Genomic DNA, 25570 nt, shown 5'->3' on the forward strand with positions numbered 1-25570 from the left:
CCATTGATCTTAGTGTCGAGCGCAAATTTACCAACCCATCCTTCTATGCCCTCATCCAGGTCATTTATAAAAATGACAAATAACAGTGGCACCAAAACAGATCCTTGTGGTACATCACTAGTAACGGAGCTCCAGGATGAGCATTTCCCATCAACCACCACCCTCTGTCTTCTTTCAGCTCACCAATTTCTGATCCAAGCCATTAAATCAGCCCCAAACCCATGCCTCCGTATATTCTGCAAATGCCTATCATGGGGAACTTTATCAAATGCTTTACTGAAATCCATATACACCACATCAACTGCCCAACTATTTGGTCATCTTCTCAAATAACTCGAAAAAGTTTGTGAGGCACGATCCACCCTTCACAAACCGTGTTGACTATATCTAATCAACTTATTTCTTTCTAGATAATTATAGACCTTATCTTATAGTCCTTTACAACACTTTACCCATAACCGAAGTAAGGCTCACTGGTCTAAAATTACCAGGGTTGTCTCTACTCCCCTGATTGAACAAGGGGGCAACATTTGGTATCCTCCAGTCTTTTGGCACTATTTCTGTGGACAATGGCGACATAAAGATCAAAGCCAAAGGCTCTGCAATTTCCTACCTAGCTTCCCAGAGAACCCTAGGATAAATTCCATCTCGCCCAGGGGACTTATCTATTTTCACACTTTCCACAATTGTGAACACCTTCTCCTTATGAACCTCAATCCTTTATAGTCTAATAGCATGTATCTCTGTATTCTCTTCAACAACATTGTCTTTTTCCTGTGTGAATATTGATGAAAAATATTCACTTAGTGCCTCTCCTATCTCCTCCATGCACAACTTCCCACTACTGTCCTTGACTGGATTCTAATCTTACTCTTGTCATTCTTTTATTCTTATTTCTATAGGAAGCTTTAGGATTTGCCTTGATCCTGCAAACAACTTCTCATGTCCCCTCCTGGCTCTTCTCAGCTCTCTCTTTAGGTCCTTCCTGGCTAACTTGTAACTCTCAAGCACCCTAGCTGAGCCTTCACATCTCATCTTTACATAAGCCGCCTCCTTCATCTTGACAAGTGATTCAACTTCTTTAGTAAACCATGGTTCCCTCGCTTAACCATTTCCTCCCTGCCTGACAGGTACATACTTATCAAGGACACTCAGTAGCTGTTCCTTGAACAAGCTTCACATTTCAATTGCGGCCATCCCTTGCAGTTTCCTTCCCCATCCTATGCATGTGCATCCTAAATCTTGCCTAATCGCATCATATTTTCCCCCAGCTATCGATCTTACTTTGCAGTATATGCCCATCCCTTTTCATCACTAAAGTAAACATAACCGAGTTGTGGTCACTATCATCAAAGTACTCGCCTACCTCCAAATCTAACACCTGGCCTGGTTCATTACCCAGTACCAAATTCAATGTGGTCTTGCCTCTTGTTGACCTATCTACATATTGTGTCAAGAAACCCTCCTACACACATTGGACAAAAACTGACCCATCTAAAGTACTCGAACTATAGTGTTTCCAAACAATATTTGGAAAGTTAAAGTCCACCATAACAACTACTTTGTTACTTTTGCTCCTATCCAGAATCATTTTTGCAATCCTTTCTTCTACGTCTCTGGAATTTTTCAGAGGCCTATAGAAAACTCCCAACAGGGTGGCCTCTCCTTTCCGGTTTCTAATCTCAGCCCATACTACCTCAGTAGACAAGTCCTCATCAAATGTCCTTTCTGCCACTGTAATACTGTCATTGACTAACAATGCCACACCTCCCCCTCTTTTACAATTTCCCTGTTTTTCCTGAAACATCTAAACCCCCGAACCTGCACCAACCATTCCTGTCCCTGCTCTATCCATGTCTCTGAAATGGCCACAACATTGAAGTCCCAAATACCAACCCATACTGCAAGTTCACCCACCTTATTCCGGATGCTCCTGGCATTGAAGACACACTTCAAACCACCTTCCTGCTGGTAAACTCTTGCGACCTTGAAACCTTTATATATGACCCCACTACTCTCAACCTCCTGTACACTGGAACTACAATGCAGGTTCCTATCCCGCCACTGAATAGGTTTAAACCCTCTTGAAGAGCATTAGCAAAATTCTCCCCCAGGGTATTGGAACCCCTCTGGTTCAGGTGTAGACCATCCCATTTGTAGAGGTTCAGCCTAACCCAGAGTGAACCCCAATTATCCAGGTATCTGAATCCCTCCCTCCTGCACCATCCTTGTAACCAAGCGTTCAACTGCTCTCTCACCCTATTCCTCATCTCGCTAGCATGTGTGGCATGGGTAACAAACCAGAGATAGCAACTCTGTTTGTTCTCGCCCTAAGCTTCCACCCTAGCTCCCTGAATTTCTGCTCTACATCTCCATTCTTTTTCCTACCTATGTCATTTGTACCTATGTAGACCACGACTTAGGGCTGCTCCCCCTCCTCCTTAAGGATCCCGAAAACACGATCCGAGACATCACAGACCCTGGCACCTTGGAGACAACACACCAATCAAGAGTCTCTCTCTCATTCCCTCAGAATCTCCTATCTGTCCCCCTAACTATGGAGTCTCCAATGAGTAATGCTCTACTCCGCTCCTCCCCCCTTCCCTTCTGAGCAACAGGGACAGACTCTGTGCCAGACATCTGTACCCCATGGCTTACCCCTAGTAAGTCATTGCCCCCCTCAACAGTATCCAAAACTGTATACTTTTTGTTGAGGGGAACGGCCAAAGAGGTGTTTGAATTCTCAGAGACTCTCGAAAAAAAAACTTGTAACCTTACAATCTGGTGCACAGAACCTTTTTGTTTGGTTAGAGGAGGAGAATGGGTGGGAGACACTACCTAAGTAGTGTTTCGGCTAAAGCAACTGCCCAAGTATATTACCTCACTTACTCAGTCGTCCCATGTACACTCCTGGTCAGCGTGCACTGCACCTATACTTGAGGTAAGTTTTTAAAGGATTATCTTACCTTCTTGGCAGCCCCCGGTCATCTCTGTCACCACTCCCACCGAAGATGGAGGCCGCTGACGCTCGAAGCAAGTTCTTTTATCCATTTATGGTCAGTTGTGTTAGTGTACCGTTTTTGGCACAAAATTTCTCATTCATATTTGTGGAGTCAGTTGTGGGCATCGTTTATCATTTCTCATAGCTTCCTGCAGCCATTCTGTTCTGCTGTTCTTCTGGCTTGTGGGGTGTTGAGAGGTGGTTTGTGTTTAACACATTGTAGTAATACCTGTTTTCTGAGGCATTCATGTAGGAAGTACAGTTGTTGGCGGGGGCGCTCAGTCAAATGGCATTGGTTTCCCATCTTAGGGCTAATTTAAGCATATTACACCCATAGCTTTTTGGGCCCATAGAGAAGATTTGTAACTCAGGTTGTGGTTAGCTCAGTGTCTGCTAATTCTGCAAGTACCCACTACATTATTTTCATATTCACCTTTCCAAGATTACTTAGGAGCCAGCATAATCTATCTTTCCATAAAAGAAAACCCACTTATTCCACCTATCAATCTAGTAAACCTTCTCTGAACCACGTCTAGTGCATTTATATCCTTTCTGACATGAGAAGACCAAAACTGCGTGTAGTCTGACCAATGCCCTATATAACTGAAATGTAACATCCTTACTTTTTATAATCAATATTCAGATTCTATTTTGTTCAATTCTCATCCAACAAGAGCCCATACTTGTTCGGCATTACTGGACAAGTCAAATCCCAGAGTGAACCTTGACTTGATTAATCATAATTTTAATTTTTCTTTATTTGGTTGGTTATGTTAGTTAGGTCACTTTTGGAATATTGTGTGCAATTCTGGTCTCCCTGCTATAGGAAGAATGTTGTGAAACTTGAAAAGGTTCAGACAAGATTTACAAGGATGTTGCCAGAGCTGGAGGGTTTGAGCTATCGGGAGAGGTTGAACAGGCTGGGGGTGTTTTCCCTGGAATGTTGGAGGCTGAGGGGTGACCTTATAGAGGTTTACAAAATCTTGAGGGGCATGGATAGGATAAATAGACAAGGTCTTTTCACTGGGTTGGGGAGTCCAGAACGAAAGTGCATAGGTTAGGATGAGAAGGGAAAGATTTAAAAAGGACCAAAGAGGCAACATTTTCATGCAAAGGATGGTGTGTATATGGAATGAGCTGCCAGAAGAAGTGGTGAAAGCTGGTACAATTACAGCATTTAAAAGGCACTTGCATGGGTACACGAATAGGAAGGGTTTAGAGGAATATGGGCCAAGTGCTGGCAAATGGGACTAGATTAATTTAAGATATCTGATCGGTATGGACGAGATGAACTGAAGGTCTGTTTCCATGCTGTACATCTGTACATGGTGGTTAGACACAAACATATTGACAAGAGGCTGCAGATATTCTTTAATCTTGGAATATATGTTTAGTATACAAAAGAAAGGGAACAAACAAACCAAGCTTTGTATATACATTACATTTAGTAAAATGTTAATACAAACATCAAAACAAAGTTTTGCCTTGTTTCCCAACTTTACCCATTGGAGAGTCTCATGTCTGTGTTAAGTTATACTCTTATCTTGACTCTAAGTTGCTGACTTCTGACTACTTCTAATTTCTCTCTTTTGAAGTAAGCATTCACTTGTAAATTTGTCTCTGAGTCAGGAAGCATGAACCTTTCAGACATTTGATGGCCTGAAATGTTCTCAATTCTAACAACCTGAAGATTTTTATCCCAAACGCTCCTAGTTTGGAATCACAAAGCTGCTATAATGACTGGCTTCCTCTTGACTTGAACTGTGCTAAACAAGAAGCTGATATTTGCTAATGAATTTGACTTCCTCCCACCAAACTCAGAGTTTTCTTAACCTAATTGAGAACAATATTAATGGCTTAAAGTGTTAACACTGCCAGTCATAAATCCAAACTTATAAACATCTAATTCCATTGATATTTCAAGTTCTCCGAAGGCCTTGATGACAATCATATGTTGTCTTTGAACTCATAGCAAAAGGGAATGAAGGCCAATTTAAGTGATTATTCCTCTTCCCCTCTTAAGCCTGAGACAGCGAGGTATTATTTGATGTACTCCTTCCCATTTTAACCCTTGTACCTTACTGAGGTAGGAACCCAATCAGCTTTTGAAGTAATTATACAATAAAATCCTTAGTGAAATCAAAGGTAGAGTTTATTAACGCTACATTCAAAACATCAGGAGCCATTGCCTTGCTACTCCATTCATAGAATTCCTACATGTTGAAGCAGGCAATTTGGCCCACTTCTACACTGACTCCCCCACCCCCTTCCCCTCCCCCGCTCTACCACTGAAGAGCGTCCCACCCAGACCCATCCTGCATTTCCTATTGATAATACATCTAGCCTGCATGTCCCTGGACACTGTGGGCAATTCCACCTAACCTGTACATCTTTGGACTGTGCAAGGAAACTGGAGCACCCAGAGGAAACCCATGCAGACACTGGGAGAATGTACAAACCCAACACAGACAGTCACCTGAGGATTGGAATTGAACCTGGGTCCCTGGCTCTGTGAGGCAGCGGTGCTAACCATTGAGCCATAGTGTCCTCCTATTCATACACAGAAACACCAAGGAAATTAAGGAAGAGAGGAGACAGTTATAAATTGCAAGTTTTGATAAGTCCAGTGTATTAAAAATCATCTTACATGAATTATAATATCCTGCAAGTCAGTGGCCAATGACAGTGAGCAAGAGCTAGTAGTTTTTTACCTTCTTGCACACGTGGTCTAGATTTCATTCTGGCCAGTGACTTGGAGACGGAGATAGATGGTCCAAGGTAGGCTGCCAACCCAGGAGTCCTGCAGGTCGTCTGAAGATCAAGCAATAAATAACATGGAATCTCAAAAATGGCACATTTAAGCAGTTCAGCCAGCTCCGATTTATTTCATGGAGCAAAGTCAGAAGTTTAAGGTGCTGAAGGTGCATCTTGGTTGGCTAATTGGAAGGTTGTGTAGTTTTAACTCCCTCAGTAAAATTTTCATTGCAAGATGATGAGGTAACCATAAAAGCATTTGTGTTGGTTTAGCATCAATGATTGCAATGTTTTCCTTTATCCCGACCTTAGAACTAGCCAACTTGTTTCCAAGTCCTTTGTGTCAGCATTAGTTGGAATGTCTATATAATACAGGAGCTCCTGGTAAATGAATATGTTATCAGTCTTGGCAAATTTTGTTCATTGAGCAAGGTTGTCTGATGTTAAAAGAAACATTAATTTAAACCAGAAAATATAGTCATGAATATTGTTTTCTTTGGCGTTTCTCTTCATGCTCTCTGACCATGAAGTACCTTTAAGTCACTTCCAGAATGACTTTCTGATCCTTCCTTTTGAAAGAAATTTCCACAATGCTAATGTACATCAATTTGCCTCTCTTTTTAAAGCAACCCAATTTACAAAAAAATGTTGATAATATGTTTTACACACCTGTCATTAAAGATTTCAGACATGCAGTTTGTAATAGACATGCAATAGAGATATTGACATAGAGATGTGTGCCTTCAACATATATGTGAAACATTGATAATGTCAACAAGAAGCAGCAAATAAATATGAAGTAGGAGGTGATCAAGGCCCAAGAAGGAGAACACATAAATTAACAATACTGCACAAGAAAATACACCTTTATAAGTCATACTCTGCTTACAATTAGACAGATAAATGTGGAAATGTGTGAGAGCAGTCCTACCCAGATAGATGATAGAGAAGAGGCAAAAAAGAATGATTTGATCAACCATGCCAAAGAATGCAGAGAGGTCATGAAGGATAAGGGAAGGAAATTATCTTTGTCACAGTCATGTAGGATATGACTTGATTAAAGCGGTTTTAGTCTTGTGGCAGGGAGCGAACCTGATTGAAGGGATTCAAACATCAAAGAGGTGGACAAGTGGCCAAAAAAGATTGTGGAAGTTAAACATTCAACCAAGTAGGGAATAGTTAGGCATTGGTAAGGATTAGTGAGCATATATTAGTTGGCTGAAAGGTGGCATATATTAGTTTATCTTTAAATTAGTATTATATTACTGTGGTTCTGTTTGCCGAGCTGGAAGTTTTTGTTGCAAACGTTTCGTCCCCTGTCTAGGTGACATCCTCAGTGCTTGGGAGCCTCCTGTGAAGCGCTTCTGTGGTGTTTCCTCCGGCATTTATAGTGGCCTGTCCCTGCCGCTTCCGGTTGTCAGTTTCAGCTGTCCGCTGTAGTGGCCGGTATATTGGGTCCAGGTCTATGTGTTTGTTGATGGAGTTTGTGGATGAGTGCCAAGCTTCTAGGAATTCCCTGGCTGTTCTTTGTTTCGCTTGCCCTATAATGGTAGTGTTATCCCAGTAAAATTCATGTTGCTTGTCGTCTGCGTGTGTGACTACTAGGGATAGCTGGTCGTGTCGTTTCGTGGCTAGTTGATGTTCGTGGATGCGGATCGTTAGCTGTCTTCCTGTTTGTCCTATATAGTATTTTGTGCAGTCCTTGCATGGGATATTGTACACTACGTTAGTTTTGCTCATGCTAGGTATCGGGTCCTTAGTTTTGGTGAGTTGTTGTCTGAGAGTGGCTGTTGGTTTGTGTGCTGTTAGAAGTCCTAGTGGTCGCAGTAGTCTGGCTGTCATGTCAGAGATGTTCTTGACGTATGGTAGTGTGGCTAGTCCTTTGGGTTGCGGCATGTCCTCGTTCTGTTGTCTCTCCCTTAGGCATCTGTTGATGAAATTGCGAGGATATCCGTTTTTTGCGAATACCTTGTATAGGTGTTCCTCTTCCTCTTTTTGCAGTTCTGGTGTGCTGCAGTGTGTTGTGGCCCTTTTGAACAGTGTCTTGATGCAACTTCGTTTGTGTGTATTGGGGTGGTTGCTTTCATAGTTCAGGACTTGGTCTGTGTGTGTGGCTTTCCTGTGTACCTTAGTGGTGAATTCTCCGCTTGGTGTTCTCTGTACCCTCACGTCTAGGAATGGGAGTTGGTTGTCCTTTTCTTCCTCTCTCGTGAATCGGATTCCTGTGAGTGTGGAGTTGATGATCCGGTGTGTACTCTCTATTTCCGTGTTTTTAATGATTACAAAGGTGTCATCAACGTATCTGACCCAGAGTTTGGGTTGAATTTGTGGTAAGACTGTTTGTTCTAACCTTTGCATTACTGCTTCTGCTATGAGTCCCGAGATCGGTGAGCCCATGGGTGTTCCGTTGATTTGTTCGTATATCTGGTTGTTGAATGTGAAGTGTGTTGTGAGGCACAAGTCCAGTAGTTTAAGTATGCTGTCTTTGTTGATGGGTTCAACGTCCTGTTGTCTGTTATGTCTGTTCAGCAGGTTGGCTATTGTTTCTCTGGCTAGGGCTTTGTCAATAGACGTGAACAGTATATAGGACAAACACTATATAGGACAAAACAGGAAGACAGCTAACAATCCGCATCCAAGAACATCAACTAGCCATGAAACGACACGACTAGCTATCCCTAGTAGCCACACATGCAGACGACAAGCAACATGAATTTGACAGGGACAACACTACCATTATAGGGCAAGCGAAACAAAGAACAGCCAGGGAATTCCTAGAAGCTTGGCACTCATCCACAAACTCCATCAACAAACACATAGACCTGGACCCAATATACCGGCCACTACAGCGGACAGCTGAAACGGACAACCGGAAGCGGCAGGGACAGGCCACTATAAATGCCGGAGGAAACACCACAGAAGCGCTTCACAGGAGGCTCCCAAGCACTGAGGACGTCACCTAGACAGGGGACGAAACGTTTGCAACAAAAACTTCCAGCTCGGCGAACAGAACCACAGCAACGAGCACCCGAGCTACAAATCTTCTCACAAACTTTTAGTATTATATTAATTATGAATGAATTGTCAAAGTACTGTTCGCACATAAGTGTATAAAAGAGGAGCAGAATTAGACCATCCCGACCATCGAGTCAACTCTGCCATTCAATAGAATCATGATTAATCTGTTTGAGTTACAAATTTCACATATTCCAATAATCCTATATTGATCTGCCTAACAATCATCTATCTACCTCTGACTTTAAAAAAATGTAACTAAGCTGTCCAACTGCTGACCAACTCTGTCCAGACTGGCTTGATCTGATGTCTCGTTGTTCTTAGGAGAAGAAGTTGATCCTGTGCACTACCCCATCCAGAAGTGCCTCAGGAACCTACCCTTTAATCAGTGAAGTAAATGTTGGGAATCATATAGGACAGCTCTAGATTGAAAGTGCTTACCTGGGTTTTTAATGGTGAAGCAGGTGCAACGGATGCTGGTTAATTGAAGGATATTCTGAGTGGTGAGTTGTTTCAGGAACGGTGGAAATCAGATGTGAGCAATGCAGAGTGGGGAAGATAATTAGTGTGGATAGTTTGGTCTGACAGGGTGATACACATCTTGAACTTAACCAAAAATAACAAAAAAATCAGCCTTATATTATTCCATTCTTTCAATTTCTCTATCTCCCTCATATCTGTTCTGATGATGCCACATTCCACAGTAATGCTTCATATATCACTTCATTTTTCCTCAGTTAAGGTTCCTTCACTGTAGGTGACAATATCCTAAATGATTTCTCTCCTATTTCTTGCACTTTTAATGTCACTCCTACCCCTCCCTTTCAGAGATACAATAATCTTTCCCCTGTCCTCAAGATGCACCACAACAATTTTCACATAAAGGATTTCCCTCACAATTTCTTCTGCATTTATAACAATACTACCATTATGTACAAATGCTCTGATCTTCCACTTCAGTACTCTGACGGGGCCAAGGAGAAAGTGAGGGCTGCAAATGCTGGAGATCAGAGCTGAAAATGTGTTGCTGGAAAAGCGCAGCAGGTCAGGCAGCATCCAAGGAACAGGAGAATCGACGTTTCGGGCATAAGCCCTTCTTCAGGAATGAGGAAAGTGTGTCCAGCAGGCGAAGATAAAATATGGGAGGAGGGGCTTAGGAAATGCAATAGGTGGAGGGAGGTCAAGGCGAGGGTGATAGGCCGGAGTGGGGTGGGGGCGGAGAGGTCAGGAAGAAGATTGCAGGTTAGGAAGGCGCCTTTTCCTAACTGCGCCTTCCTAACCTGCGCTTTTCCAGCAACACATTTTCAGCTCTGACGGGGCCAACCACTACAGAACATTCTAGTTCATTCTTCCATCACAGCACTTTTCTGCAATAATAGGAGATACACCATTTCCCTTTCATCTCTTCCCATCACCCAGATGAAACAGCAATTTTCTTGTACTTCCAGTTAGGTAAATTGCATCCTCTACATTAAGGATACCAAAGTGAAATTTCCTGATTGATGTGTTGAGCAGTACCATTTAATAAAAAAGCCATATCTTGAGTTTACAACACTTACCAGTTTTATTCTCCATATAATCCTCACTTCAACTTCTCTTTTCTTGTCTTCAAAAAATGTATCTGTAGTGGAGGCAAATAAGGTTGTTGTCTGCAGGGCAAGAACCTGCATCTGGATTTTTTTTTTGAGTTGTGATGCTACTTCACTGCAACTACCACATAATTATGGCCAGCCAAGAAGTTCTCCCACTCTGACCATCTCCCACACATGTTTAGGAAGAGTTTACAGATTGATAATGAAACTTATGCAATGTGTTATGACACACCTCTGTGGCCATAAAGTTTGGAAGTCATACTTGAACCTGAGTGATTGGCCCAGATGTAGAGATGCTACCAATTCACCATGAGGTCTGCTATTCCATCAATGATGTAAATGGAAGTTCAAAGAACACATCTCATTTTAATTAGCTCTTTCTGACCTTAACATTAGGTTCAACAATTTATGGTTGTAGCCGCTGCTTCCATTTTGTTTTGGATGATAGATGTGCTTAATTATTCCATTGTTACCATTTACATTTTTTTTATGCATCTTTTGTTCCTTTGCTTGTCCCATTACCATTCCTTTAGTTTCACTTTTATTCTTTTATGACGTTTTAAATCAATCCTGCCTTCTGATTTTTCATACACTTTCCATTTTGTTCTTTCCATCATCACCCTCTCTTTCCCTGCCAATGAGCTTGCGTAAAACTTGTTACATTTGTAATGTTTTCTAATTTTGATGGAAGATCACATTACCCAAGACATTACCTATGTTTTGTTCTCCATAGATACAGTCTGACTCTGCTGAGTGTTTCAAGTATGTATGCATTATATTTAAAGAAAGACTTTTCAGCTTCAGGAGACCAAATTAGATAAAGACAATGAGAATGGAGCTGAATTGCAGTTGTAAAGTTCCTTGGTTGGTTTAACAGACCTCTATCTAATTTTCACCCATCCTTGTGGGTTTAATGGCAGTGGTACAGTTGTGTCATTAAAAAGCAGAAGATATTGAAAAGTGGCTTCAAGCTTGATGGTGAACCAAGACTCAGAAGTTTTTCTTTGACAATAACTTTATTCATATGTATGCAGTCTTGAAGCTTTCCAGATTACAAATGTCAATGTTCCAGTTTGTCCTTTTTTGTTATATTTGTGCTTAGATATTTTCCAATCAACCTATTCAGCAATTTAATTGCACACCCTCGAGCAGGTGGGTTTTAACTTAGGCCTCCAATTAACTCACATCACTTGTTTAACCTTAACCTTGTAATTGACTTGACATTAACAGATCTTTGCGTTGCAATCATTCATTCAAACAGAACTGTATGGACTATCATAACATCATTTGATGATTCTGATAATAGAAACGTTAGACCTTGCACTGACATTTGTTTTGTATGTAAATATACTGGACAAATTTTGTATTCAAGTCTTAATTCCTTGTGCTGTTAATACAGGAGCAATTCCAGGAGCTGTTCCAGGAGCTATAGCAGGTACAGTTACTTTATTTTTAGTTTAACATTAGATTGACCTGTTATTCCGACTTATATTCATATTTTCATTGTCTCATTTTTGGTGGCAGTGTCATAAGTTTAGATCAGAGTGGTGCTGGAAAAGCACAGCAGGTCAGGCAGCATCTAAGGAGCAGGAAAATCGATATTTCGGGCAAAAGCCCTTCATCAGGTAACTTTTGCCTGAAATGTCGATTTACCTGCTCCTTGGATGCTGCCTGACCTGCTGTGCTTTTCCAGCACTACTCTGATCTAAACTCTGGTTTTCAGTATCTGCAGTCCTCACTTTTGCCCAGCAGTATCATAAGGCCAACTGGTAGAGGTTTGAACTTAATTTTGCTATATTAATGATCTTATTAATTTCAATGGTACATTATTCAGCTGTCTGGGCTTTAACATTCTTGTTGATTCTTTGCAAGGTTCTTATTTATATTTATTACTACTATCCAGCATTGATACTGGCAGGAAATTTCATATCTGACATAGGTTTGCCTGCAATGCCACTGTTACATTTTACTGCTCGTACCAGTCATTTCATGTAAAATAAAGTAGGACTGTGATAGTTTTTTTTTACCGGTGATGTCTCAACTGCATTGTTGGACTGGGGGTACTTAAAATAACAGTAAAACATTGCTAGCTATAAAACATTTTAACTTTATTTTGACATTTACAGTTGTGAGAATACTGCCATAAACTAATTCCATGGTACTTCCTCCTTGACCCTTGTATCATTGTGAAACTAAGTCACTTACTTCTATAAATCTGATACTATTACTGCTTTATGTCCATAGTCTGACATATTACATTATGCCATCTCCCACTGGTCGCGCATGTCAAACGTCAACCTTCTCTAATGTTCTGGAAACAGAGCTTCTGAGTCCTAGTCATTCAGAGACATCAGAGATAGATTCAGTACTTTGAATTCTTGTAGGAAATGTATGCTCTCTTAGGTAAATGTCCCCTTTCTTTCTTTATATTCTTTTCTTGCTCTCTCTTCTCCTATCTCCAGTTTTTTGAGTTTCTGAATTTTCTTACTTCAATAAGCATTGTGCAGTTTTTCACTCATTTACTGTTTCTCATTCTGCTCGCACTGGCAATAAAGCATTCTGATTCTGCTACTGGTCCTCCAGATGCAGTTGAATAGAATTTGCACTAGTAGATGATATGGGGTTTCACTTCTAAGGTCTTTGATTATTGCTTAATTGCAACCAAAGTTCTGCATGCTCTTTGTGACATGTCTTGTTCCATCTGAAAAAATACAAGAACTCAGGTTTGGTGATTTCTCCACTGATTCTTTAAATTTCAGTTGATCACTGATTCAAACCTGACTTTATATTTTGAAGATCTGATGATGTTCTTGCACTGTGATAAATGTCATTGTGTTTTGATAAATTTCTTCTATTTCCTATTCTGTCCCGAGGTCTTTTTCTTTGATCTGTGATAATAATACATGCAGATAAGTAGGAATCTGTGTTCACAGTCTTCTTTCTATGTCATACGCATGGAGTCAATCCATTCCACAATGGTTAAATGTTTAACTTAACACTCTTGAATCTTCTGGAGGGCTTCTGAGGAGACCAGCGTGGCAAAAGACAGAGACCAGCTGACCATTCAGAGAGAGAGAGTAAGAGAGAAAGCAGCTTCAAAGAACCAGAGAGGCAGAGAGAGAGAGAAAAACTGTGTAAATCTACAAGAGACTCAGGAAATGTTAAATGGTGTCCCCAGGAAATGTTAAGCTCAGCACAACATTGAAGTCTATCTGCCCAGCATGGCATCCTCTTGGCTTAGTGCGGCAGTCCTTCGTTCCAGCATGGTAGTCTCCCAGCCTGGCATTTTGTCCCCTGGCCCAGTGTGGCAGTCTCTTGGTAGCACGTAGTAGTCCCCCAGCCCGGCGTGGCAATATCCTGGCCAGTCTGGTAGTTCCTCGCCTTGGTGTAGCCTTAGCGTGAACTTCCGGCACCGAGATGATTCCAGAGTCGTTTCTTGACCTTGAAAGTTTTTTTTCTGTATTTTCTAATTTATTCCTACAATCTGCAATGCTGGACTTATTTTTTATTTTGCTAATTTTTCTTTCCTAAGAACTTGTACAGAAGAATCTGTACCTAGGTACCTTGTATCAACGATGGCACCATAGGTGGTGACTTGTAAACTTCTCAGTATACTCATTTGCGTATATGTGACAATAAAGCTAATTCAATATTAGTTGAAAATCTTCATTCTTTATCAGTAATCCCTTTTACAGTTCTGACACCTCTTTGAATTTTTCAATTAGCCCAAAGAAACCATAATGCACTTACGTGAACAAATCCAAGTGAACCCACAAACTCTTGAAACTTTATTCTCACAAATTATGAGCTTTTTCTTGACATCACAATATCAGGAATCCCATGGACTGTGAAAAATGGCTTTCAATTACATTATAGAACATAGAACAGTACAACACAGAACAGGCCCTTCAGCCCACAATGTTGTGCCAACCATTGATCCTCATATAAGGTAAACCTAATGTACGAACCCTCAAATTTCTGTGACCATATGCATGTCCAGCAGTCTCTTAAATATCCCCAATGACCTCGCTTCCACAACTGCTGCTGGCAACGCATTCCATGCTCTCACAACTTTCTGTGTAAAGAACCCGCCTCTGACATCCTCTCTATACATTTCGCCAAATAGCTTAAAACTATGACCCCTCGTGTTAACAATTTCTGCCCTGGGAAAAAGTCTCTGGCTATCAACTCTATCTATGCCTCTCATTATCTTGTACACGTTAATTAGGTCCCCTCTCTTCCTTCTTTTTTCCAATGAAAAAAGTCCGAGCTCAGTCAACCTCTCTTCGTAAGATAAGCCCTCCATTCCAGGCAGCATCCTGGTAAACCTCCTCTGAACCATCTCCAAAGCATCCACATCTTTCCTATAATAGGGTGACCAGAACTGGACACAGTATTCCAAGTGCGATTTAACCGAAGTTTTATAGATCTGCAACAAGATCTCACGGCTCTTAAATTCAATCCCCTGTTAATGAAAGCCAAAACACCATATGCTTTCTTAACAATCCTGTCCACTTGGGTGGCAATTTTAAGGGATCTATGTACCTGCACACCAAGATCCCATTGTTCCTCCACACTGCCAAGAATCCTGTGTTTAATCCTGTACTCAACTTTCAAGTTCGACCTTCCAAAATGCATCACTTTGCATTTATCCAGGTTGAACTCCAAGTGCCACCTCTCAGCCCATCTCTGCATCCTGTCAATGTCACGCTGCAGCCTACAAAAGTACTCTATACTGTCAACGACACCTCCAACTTTTGTGACGTCTGCAAACTTGCTAACCCATCCTTCAATCTCCTCATCCAAGTCATTAATAAAAATTACAAAGAGTAACAAGAACAGAGCCCTGTGGAACACCACTCACCACTGACTCCAGGCAGAATACTTTTCTTCCACTACCACTCGCTGTCTTCTGTCGACCAGCCAATTCTGTATCCAGACAGCTAAATTTCCTTGTATCCCATTCCTCCTGACTTTCTGAACGAGCCTAACATGGGGAACCTTATCAAATGCCTTGCTGAAGTCCATATACACCACATCCACTGCTGGACCCTCATCAACTTGTCTAGTAACATCCTCAAACAACTCAATAAGATTTGTGAGGCATGACCTTCCCCTCACAAAGCCGTGCTGACTGCATTTAATCAAGCCATGCTCTTCCAGATGGTCATACATCCTATCCCTCTGAATCCTTTCAAACACCTTGCAGATGACACCTCTCCACTGTGTGAACACATTACTGTTTCACTTTTATCCACCTCATGTAGTAATCTGCTACTATTCTGAGCCTCTTTCCTTTTTATGTGCATATAAATTCCAGGTATTTCCATGGCTTTGTCAGAAAAGGCTATGGCATCAGTGGTCCTTTGATTCCTAATCTGTGAATCATACATGTCATACATTTGGACATAATTTCTTCCACTGACTTTGAGACCTGCCACCAAACCAAATATCGTACTCAGGCTCTTCACTTGGTGTGCATAAATTATCACAATATAGGTATTAAAATTTCACATCCCAATGCTTTTTTGGTTACTAATCTACCATCATAACCACAATTACTGTCAGATATATTCTCTGCTCAAAATATGGTCTTAAAGTAAGAATATGTGGGATATGTGTTGACTATTTGTCATATAAAATTCTCAGCTAGTCTTACATTCTTTATTTTATTTTTGAGCCTCTGATTTCACTAACCCTTTTTGTATTTTCCAGTAACATGTGAAGTATCATCATAACAAACTCCTCAACATTTTCTACAATCACATTTTTCTGGATTCTTTGCTTTAACATACAGTTATGCGTCTCCTATGTTACATCATTTCCCTTGAATATATGCCATAAGATTATTAAATCTCATTAAACTTAATTGAAACATTTAAAGTTTGATGGTATTATTTCAAATGTTTGGAATACAAACAGTGTGACTGAAATTGACTTCTATGATAATGTGAAGACCAAGACTAGTCAGCAAATTTCTTGTATGCCCACATAGCCACTGAAGCTTCCTTCTCAATTATGTTTTTCTCTGTATTTGGTAATGATGGTAGACTGGTCTGCATTTCCATCTCTTGTATACCTGAAATAGATGCTTCTGCTGCTATTATTACATGTAGTTCTAAATCATGATATGCTAGTATTTCTAATGACAGCACCCTACTATTGATTTTTAATAATTCTTGATGTGTTTCTTCCCAATATCTATTCATCATCATAATGAAGCAACTGGTGTAGTTACTCTTAGAGATATGTTATGTTTTTCTTTCAAGACTTTACCACATGATTCACTACTCCCATTAACCTTTATAATGGTTGTTGGAGCTGAAGATTCGTTTATTATTCTAGACTTCAATGGATTAACTAGTATTACTGGTGCACTTGCTATATGACCATGAAGTTTGATTGTTGGTTGTCAAAACTTGTACTTACTGTTGAGTGCCAATATTACCTGTTGTAGACTTCACAGCACTGCTGTCATTCTCTTGACTCTACTCTCGCTGAGAATGACATTTTTCAGTACATCACCGATGTGAAAAGTTACTCTGTGTAAGGCCTCTTAAAATATTTGACATTTCTTCTTTTAAAGATCTCTGGTGCTTATATTGTTCTAAAAGGTAACTTGTTGAAAATTGTGAGAAACTTGGACTTCTGTTCTAGTCTAATTTACTAAAATGTGATGTTAATATGTGTTTCTGATACTAAAGGTTAGTAAACAATTCCTTAACTTTGATAAACTTTCTTTTACTGCTACCATTGGATTGACTTTTCACAATTTTATTGAGTCAAATAAAATCAATACACGTTTCTTTCTATCCATTTGGCCTCAGAACAAATATTATCCCTAATCACCGAGTTGATGGTTCTTTGTATGGGTGAAATATATCTTGTCTGACCATTTGAGTTGATCACCTCTTGCCATTTGGAAGTAAAGGGTATGAAATGTTTCTAGGTGTGTTAAGAAATGAAATCAATGTGACGTGCTGTTTTTCACTTTCCCAATCCTGTAAATGACTCAGAAATTCTGCTTAAAGTCTCTTCACTGATCTTCACCACACTTTAGTTATTCTGTTCTGTAAATTAGATTCAATTACACAGATATCTTCTTGCTTAAGTATAAACAACTCTGATCCTGAATTATCTACATTACTCATTAATACAATTTTTCTGTGCTTTAAACTAGCTGATCTCCTATAATCTTCTATTATGTTCCTCCTTGCTCATGCAGCTTTTTACAATATGGATGAAGAATTTCCTTGTTTAACTATGTTCCAGCCTCTGAAAATAAATCTGAAAGTGCTGCTCAGTATCTGAAGTATGTCCTGTGACTTTCTACCAGTGACTCTGTGCTCCAATAATTTCAACTTTAATCTCCCCTATGAATATTTTCCTTCATGAACTCTGTTTCTTTTTAAAACATTGGAATGTCATTGATTAATCTAACAAATTTAAAAGCATTTAATAGTGAAACTTCAAGCTTACTCATTTAAAAGATTTGTGCTCATATTACATATTCAGAAAACTTGATTTCACTGCTGTGCAGTGACGTCTACTTTTTGGAGCATTATTATGGAGTTTGCTTACTTTGATCTAAACTTTCTTGCTATCAGCCTTCACTACAATAATGGAAAATCACACAGAAAAATTATGACTGTTCTCCTCACAGAACAGAAGGAGAGGAAATGTGACAAATGTATATTGCCAAATCATGTACAGAGTAGCTCGGAAAAATGGTTCCTACTGGTGAGGACACAGGTTTAAGGTCTGGCAAAGGAAGAAAATGGATACATGAAATGCACATTCTGAGAGTGTGGTAAAGGCAGATTCAGTTGAAACTTTCTAAAGGAAACCGATTCTTATGTTGAAATGGAAAATGTGGTATAAAAGGGAAAATATAGGTGAGTAGCTCTAGGTGAACTGTTCTTTCAATGGACCAGTCCAGTCACGATAGGTCAAAAGGAATCTTCCTTTACTATAAACAGTCTGTGATGCTGTGAGTGTTGTTACTATTTTTGTGCTGACAAGCTATTGTTGAAGACCTATCCTGGGAACTATAATGGTCAAAATTCACACTTTGAATAGCACTTTCCAAACTCTCAACTACCATCTACCAAAAGAAGGTTAACAGACACATTGGAACACCATCACTTGTAAGTTCCTCTCTAAGCCACTAACCATTCTGACTTGGAAATATATCACTGTTCTTTCTGTGTCACTGGATCATAATCTTAATGTCCCGGCCTATGATAGCATTGTGGGTATACTTAGAACAAATGCACTGCAAGAAGGGACCAAAAAACGTAACTCGGGATGAGTAATAAATGATGCCCACCTCACATCTCTTCACTGTGTTTAATGCCATCCTGATGTTGTTTAAGAATTTCCAATTTATTATTACTTTTCTCACCCATCATCCCACTGATTGTGATGATGCAGCCAAGATTGATGCCTGGAATTGGAGAGAGTACTGTGCAATACACTGCTGCTAACTATTCAATGATGTTCTTGCCATTTTACTGAAGATGCCAATGAATGTAACACTCTGTCTGATATTACAGGTGGTCCAGGAGCTGTACCTGGAGCTCAGCCAGGTGTTGTACCTGGTAAGTTTTTTTTCTCAAGAAGTTAGATGGAAAATCTATACATTTTATTGTTATCAGTTTCGAGTCCCTTGTAGGAATGTTCCAACTGGATCTTAACCTTTTAAAATACCTTTGGAAAATAGTCCCAGTAAAATGTCCAGAAAGAATACTTTGAAAGTCAACAAATATAAACATACCTCAGTACAAAATTGGAAAAAGTGATTGATAAATGTATTATCTTTTGTTAATCATCTGTCACAAATTGCAAGAAAATAATGTAACTTGTTTGCTTTCAAGAAACACCGTTAAATATACAAATAAATTGTTGTCTTGACATTACAAATGGATTAGCAGAGGTAATTCCATTGCCTATAAAACCTTAACATCCAACACAGTAGCAGCAGTTCACTGTTTTCCAAAGCTATAAAAATTTGGTTTGCCAATCTTTGCATAAAATTGGGATAAGGTTTTATTGTTCACAAAGGTGCAATTTAGGTTTAAGTGCTAATCCATCTAACATCTATACTGGAAAAGCAGGGTGAGACTATATATTTGGACAAAATCATTCCTTGGATTTCTATGGTAAAGTAAATAACATCCAGTGCAGATTTGTTAAAGATAAGTTTTGGCTGATAAATTTAATTGACCTTTCAATGAAATAAGTAACAGAATTGATGAATTTAGAAAAATTAGTGTTATGTATGGACTTCAAAAGATAGTTGATTAAAAAATGTGATCAGTATTATCAAAAAGAATGCTACAGAGCAAATAGGAGTGGGAGCAGGCAATAAAGGCCACAATTCCATTTGTCTGCTGAAGTACCTTGCAGAACCTGCTTGCTAAAACGTTCTGTTTCATGTTTGAGAATACCAAGGTCCCTCTAAGTTGCACTTTATTGAAATTTCTCTCCATTTAAACAATAATCTGCCTTTTAACTCAGAAGTGCATGACTTCACAATTTACTACAATAAATTTCATGTGCCAGCATTTTGCCCACTCATTCAACTTATCTGTGTCCCATTTCAGGTTTCTTACATCCTCATCACAACATGCCATCCCACCTATTTTTGTATCATTAGCAAATTTGGATACATTACACTCTGATCCCTCCTCCAAATATTTAGTATAGATAATAAACAATTAAGGCCATCGGACATGCTTATGGCATTCAACCAATTAAATCTTTCCAACCTGAAAAAGACCCATTAATCCCAATCCTGTGTCTTCTGTTTGTTATTCTCAAATCTTGCTCATATACTACCCACAATATTTGAACGCTGTCTTGTGCAATGATGTTTTATGTGGCACCTCGTCAGATGTGTTCTGGAAACCCAAACATGCTATAACTACCAGTTGCACTTTAACAATTCTGTTTGTTATATCCTCAATGAACTGTTGCAAATTTGTCAAGTGTAATTTCCCTTTCACAAAACTATGTTAACTCTCTTTGACTGTGGTAAATTTTTCTCAATCAGTGAGTTTTGAGAAGATTTGTAGCTCAACTTCCAGCTCAGCAAACAAACTTACATCCATTTTTCTCAATATTTTGTTACTTTTTCCTTAATAGTGGTCTATAGCGTTTTCCTAATGAAAGATGTTGAGCAAACTGTCTTTATCATTTCTGGCTTTCTGTCTCTCCTGTCTCCCCTCAACATTCATGAACAGGCGTGTCATGTTGGTGGTTTTCATATTCTGTATTGGCTTAAATTATCTGTCAATTTCCTGCTCGCTCCTATCAATTTACCAGTCAGACCCTCCAAGGGTCTCACACTCAGTTTAGCTGTTCTCTGAATTTGTTGAATATACTTGTTGAAGCTCTTGGTGTTTGATTTTCTATATCTTGCAAATTTACTTTCAAAATAAGTTTTCACCTTTTTTATTAGATTTTCAGCCATCTACCGCTGGTTCCTAAAACAAGCCTAAACCTCTGTCCCACTAGTTTGTGCTGCTTTGTATAATTTAGTTTTTAGTTGGACACCTTCCTTAACTACCTTGTTGAATGATAGTTCCTCTTTCTTACCTTGAATAAATTTTTGCTGAATGTTATGAAATATCTCCTTAAATGGTTCCTGATTAATTCTTGTCCTACAGTAAAATAACTCTTTGGAACTTGCAAAAGACTTCCACTCATGACTTTTTTCCTTGCTGTTCCTTATTTCCACCCAAACTGGTTCCTCATCATGATCCATTCCATCCAAATCCCTACTCAGCATTGCACTGTCACCTTCCTTTATTAACAATACTACCTCAGCTCTTTTGTCTATTTTTTCCAGAACATCAAATTCCTTTTGAGTATTGAGTTCCCATCCTGGTGACCTTGCAGCTAAAGCTCCATGAAAGCTATCAAATGATAGTTTGGTGGTTTTAACCGTGCTGCAAGTTCATCAGATCTGTTACAAATGTTGTATACATTCAGATAAAGAGCTTTAAGCTTGGACATTTTACCATTATTACTTGTTCTGGTTTGAATTTCTACTGGATCATTTCTGCCCCTTCCCATGACACTTTGATTATCATTCACTCCCCTGCACCTCTACTCTTCCGTTTTTTTAAATGTTTTAAACTTTTGCTTCAGTTGAAACATCCACCCACTAATTCATTTAAAACTATTGTCAAACTAATTATACAAATTCCGGAGACTCTGGTCCCATTATGGTTCTACTGAATCCCACCACAATAAAGCAGCTCTTACTTTCCCCAATACAGCTGCTGGTGGCACCTGATTCAGAATCCATTTCTCTCAAACTAATCTTTAAACCATATATTTCCTCTCTAACCTTACTTATACTACAGCAATTTGCAAGTGTCTCAGGTAGAGACCTTTGTGATTTTGCTTTTTAATTTAGTCCCAAACTGCTTGTAATTCCTCAATAGAGCCTCTTTCCTCATCCAAACTTTGTTGATGGTACCTTCATGGAACTTGGCAATTGGATCCTTCTTCTCCAGTCCAAGTTCTTGTCCAGCATAGAAGGTATCAGGTAAGCAACTCAGCTTTCTGCACTCTGTCTTTTCAGAGTGAAAACTTCTCAGAACTCAATTTTCCAGAGCTGGGTCAAGCTATATAAGCTGCTCCTAAATAGGTACATCATTAATAAACTTTTGCCATCTCTCTAGCAGTGAGTTTGTTGATCTTTAACCAAGAATGAAAGGAACTTAGCTTTAGTGGTAAATTGTAATTGAAAGTTAAATACAAACTTGAATAGATTTCAGAATAAAAATCTCTCACTTACCAAATTCTCAAGCTCATGACTTGTCTTGGCTCATAGTTCTAAACTGCCATATTCGGGGTTTTTTATTTGTGTGCTTAGCAAGAAACCTTGATTTATACCAGCTGAAATTCTACAAAATTAATCTAATCATTGCCTTAGGCAAGGTTGTTCTGAATTAATTCAAAACAGCTGAGGTCTCCAAAGAAGATGATGTTAGGTTTCCAGCTTTAAGTCTCCTCAACTGAACAGTGCTCAACAAAAAGTGAAAAATCATCATGATTCTCTTGGTTACTCATAGTAGTAGTCCAGCAGTAGCATAAGTTTAAAAATATACAAAAATTATACACTTTCAAGAAGGAAGAGAGAGGCCTATCAAAGCCAAAGTTGCTGTATAAGCATTTATTAAGGGCACCAATTTTTTTTGTCACTGCCTGATGCCCTGAAGAGTTGAGAATCTAAAATAAGTTGCATGAGAATGATTGATTATATTGCCTCATCTTCCTTGTGAAGTATCCATAGATTTCTTTGAGGAAGAGGTTACAATTTTGGATGCTTTCCATAAAGAGTCAGTTTGGTAGTACAGAGGTTGAAAATTGCTGAAAAGCAAAGTGCCGGTTTGGTATCAAGTACGTCCAAAAGTTGATGGATCACATCATGAGTGCAAGATGAAATGTTTTGACAAAATTCATCTTTTTACAGCTTTCCAGGATGATGTAGCTTGCTGCTTGATTGCCACTGTTTGTTGATTCCTGCAACTTTTGTATAATTGGTAGATTCCTCATTACTACAAAATCTGAGTACTCTTTCAGTTCCACCTTAACAGTTCAAAAATTGAGTGTCCCCATACCTAATATGACCTTCTTCTCAGGAATAGAGATGCTCCTCTGAATTTCACAAAGGTTCACAAAGGGTTTTTTTATATACTTTATTCATATCACAACAAGTAGGTTTAAGTAGAACTGATTAAAAATAGACATTATATGTAATGTTCAGCATTCAGTTTCAGTTCAGCAGGAAGTATGTAGTTGCAAATCTATTAAGACAAAGCCACATACAGGAAATGAATCAGCACCTTCTTTGCTCCCCCACCCTACACTGACTAATTATGAGTTCAACTAATTGGACTGTTTTAATTACTGTGTCTTTTTACAAGATCACCCAAATTTGAATAATTGTATTTTAACAGACTGTTTCCTGTCATTCTTAGATTAGATTAGATTAGATTACTTTCAGTGTGAAGCAGGCCCTTCGGCCCAACAAGCCCACACCGACCCGCCGAAGCGCAACCCACCCAGACCTATTCCCCTACATTTACCCCTTCACTTAACACTACGGGCAATTTAGCATGGCCAATTCACCTAACCTGCACATTTTTGGATTGTGGGAGGAAACCAGAGCACCCAGAGGAAACCCACGCAGACACGGGGAGAATGTGCAAACTCCACACAGTCAGTCGCCTGAGGTGGGAATTGAACCTGGGTCTCTGGCGCTGTGAGGCAGCAGTGCTAACCACTGTGTCACTGTGCTGCCCACAGAGCAAAGAAGGTGCTGATTCTTTTGAGGATTAGCATTTTTTTTAATATCAGATTTCTTTCATTCTTTTTGAACTTCGGTAAAAAATCGCACATCACCAGGTTATAGTCCAAGAGGTTTATTTGGAATCACTAGCTTTTGAAGTACTGCTTCTTCATCAGGTGCTTCAAAAGAAGCAGCACTTCGACAGCTAGTGATTCCAAATAAAACTATAACCTGCTGTTGTGTGATATTTTAACTTTGTCCATCCCAGTCCAAGACTGGCACCTTCAAATAATTTTTGAACTTCGTAATTGAATTCTGACTATGTTGTTCATGTTTCACTGTATTTGTAAATTCCATGCATGCCTATTGCAAGACTATCATCAGCAATCAATCACTTATCCTAAAAAATCTGTCAATTCTTTGTCATTTCAGGTGCAGCTGCTGCAGCTAAAGCTGCAAAATATGGAGGTAAATTTTAATATTGTTGTGAACTTATAAAAAAAATTAAATTATTATGTAGGCTTTGAAGGTAGAATAAAGTTGATTTCGAATTAAAAATGAATAAATATCCCTGGTTTATAGCATGCAAAATATATCATCGAAAGTCTAACTTCTTGCAAATGGTAATGAACCTGTTTCTTCATTTTTGATGTATGATTAGTATAATTCTCTATTTTTAGAATGAACATATTTTCTATTTGTGTCTGTGCCAGTCATCAATAATCTATCTATTCTAATCCAATTTTCCAGCACTTGATCTGTAGCCTTTCAAATTCTCATCTAAATACTTACCATTTAACTACTTCTTAAATACCTTGAGGGGTCCCACCTTGACCACCATTTCTAGCAGTGAGTTCCAGATATCCATCCACCCTCTGGGTGAAAAGATTTTCCTCAAATCCCTTCTAAACACCTGCTCCTTTGTTTAAACTGTGTCCCTCATTATAGACCTCTTCATGAAGGGAAAACGTTTCTCACTATCCAGCCTGTCTATGCCCCTCGTTGCTTTGTGTTCCTCAGTCAGGTGCCCTCTCAGCCATCTGTGCTCTGAGGAAAATAAATCTAACTTCGAGTCTATCTTCAAAGCTGAATCGCTTCAGTCTAGGCAACATATTGGTGAAACACCTCTGCACTGTCTCTCCTGCAATCACATCCATCCTATAATTTGATGACCAGAACTGCACATTGTACTCCAGTTGTTGCCTAACATTATAAATCCAGCTCCATCAAACTTCCTTGAGATCTCAACGCAATCAGCTTTCATGAAACTAATTGGCTAATTTATTAGCGTTCTTTAGGGATGTACATATATTTCTAAAAAGTATTTGACAAAGTTCCATAACAATGGATTCTACAAAAAATAAGATCTTTGATGTAAGGAGTAAGACATTAGCATAGTAAGAGGTTGGTTAGCTAACATGAAAATGATAATAGGCATAAAATTATCATTTGTGGTTTGGCAAGATGTAATGATTAGAGTACCACACAATCTGTTTTGGTCCTCAGCCAAATCAATGACTTTGTTAAAGGGGACGAATGTTGCAAAATTTGATGATGAGACAAAATTAGGTAGGAAAGTAAATTGTGAAGAAGACATGAGAGGAGTCTGGTAAGAGATATAGATAGATTAAGCAAGTAGGCAAAAATAGTGGGCAAGTGGAATTTGATGTGACAAAATTTGAACTTATCCACTAGCAGGAAGAATAAAAAAAAGTATTATTTAAATGAAGAGAGATTGCAGAGCACTGCAATTTACAGAAATATGGGTGTCCTGGCAGAAGAATTTTAGATGTTAAATGCAAGTACAGCAAGTTTTTAGTGAAGACTTTTTTTTATTCTTCATTCACTGGATATTATCATCAGTGGCTAAGTCAGCATTTATTGCCAATGAGAAGGTGGTAT

General features: G+C 39.1%; 1 protein-coding gene across 8 annotated transcripts in view; it reads left to right on the forward strand.

Annotated features, from left to right (window-relative positions):
- Nucleotides 1-25570, forward strand: part of elna (elastin a) — a 287761-nt gene that overhangs the window by 173251 nt on the left and 88940 nt on the right. For all 8 annotated transcript variants that reach the window (XM_087977478.1, XM_087977474.1, XM_087977475.1 and 5 more), the window contains exons 22-24: nucleotides 11762-11797; nucleotides 18918-18962; nucleotides 24101-24136. In XM_087977478.1, the coding sequence (XP_087833604.1) occupies nucleotides 11762-11797; nucleotides 18918-18962; nucleotides 24101-24136 (117 nt within the window). The remainder of the gene's footprint in view (nucleotides 1-11761; nucleotides 11798-18917; nucleotides 18963-24100; nucleotides 24137-25570) is intronic.

Source organism: Chiloscyllium plagiosum, unplaced genomic scaffold (assembly GCF_037043375.1).
Source record: "Chiloscyllium plagiosum isolate Xiang-an unplaced genomic scaffold, Cpla_swu_hap1 HiC_scaffold_31, whole genome shotgun sequence".
In the NCBI taxonomy this organism is placed as follows: Eukaryota; Metazoa; Chordata; class Chondrichthyes; order Orectolobiformes; family Hemiscylliidae; genus Chiloscyllium; species Chiloscyllium plagiosum.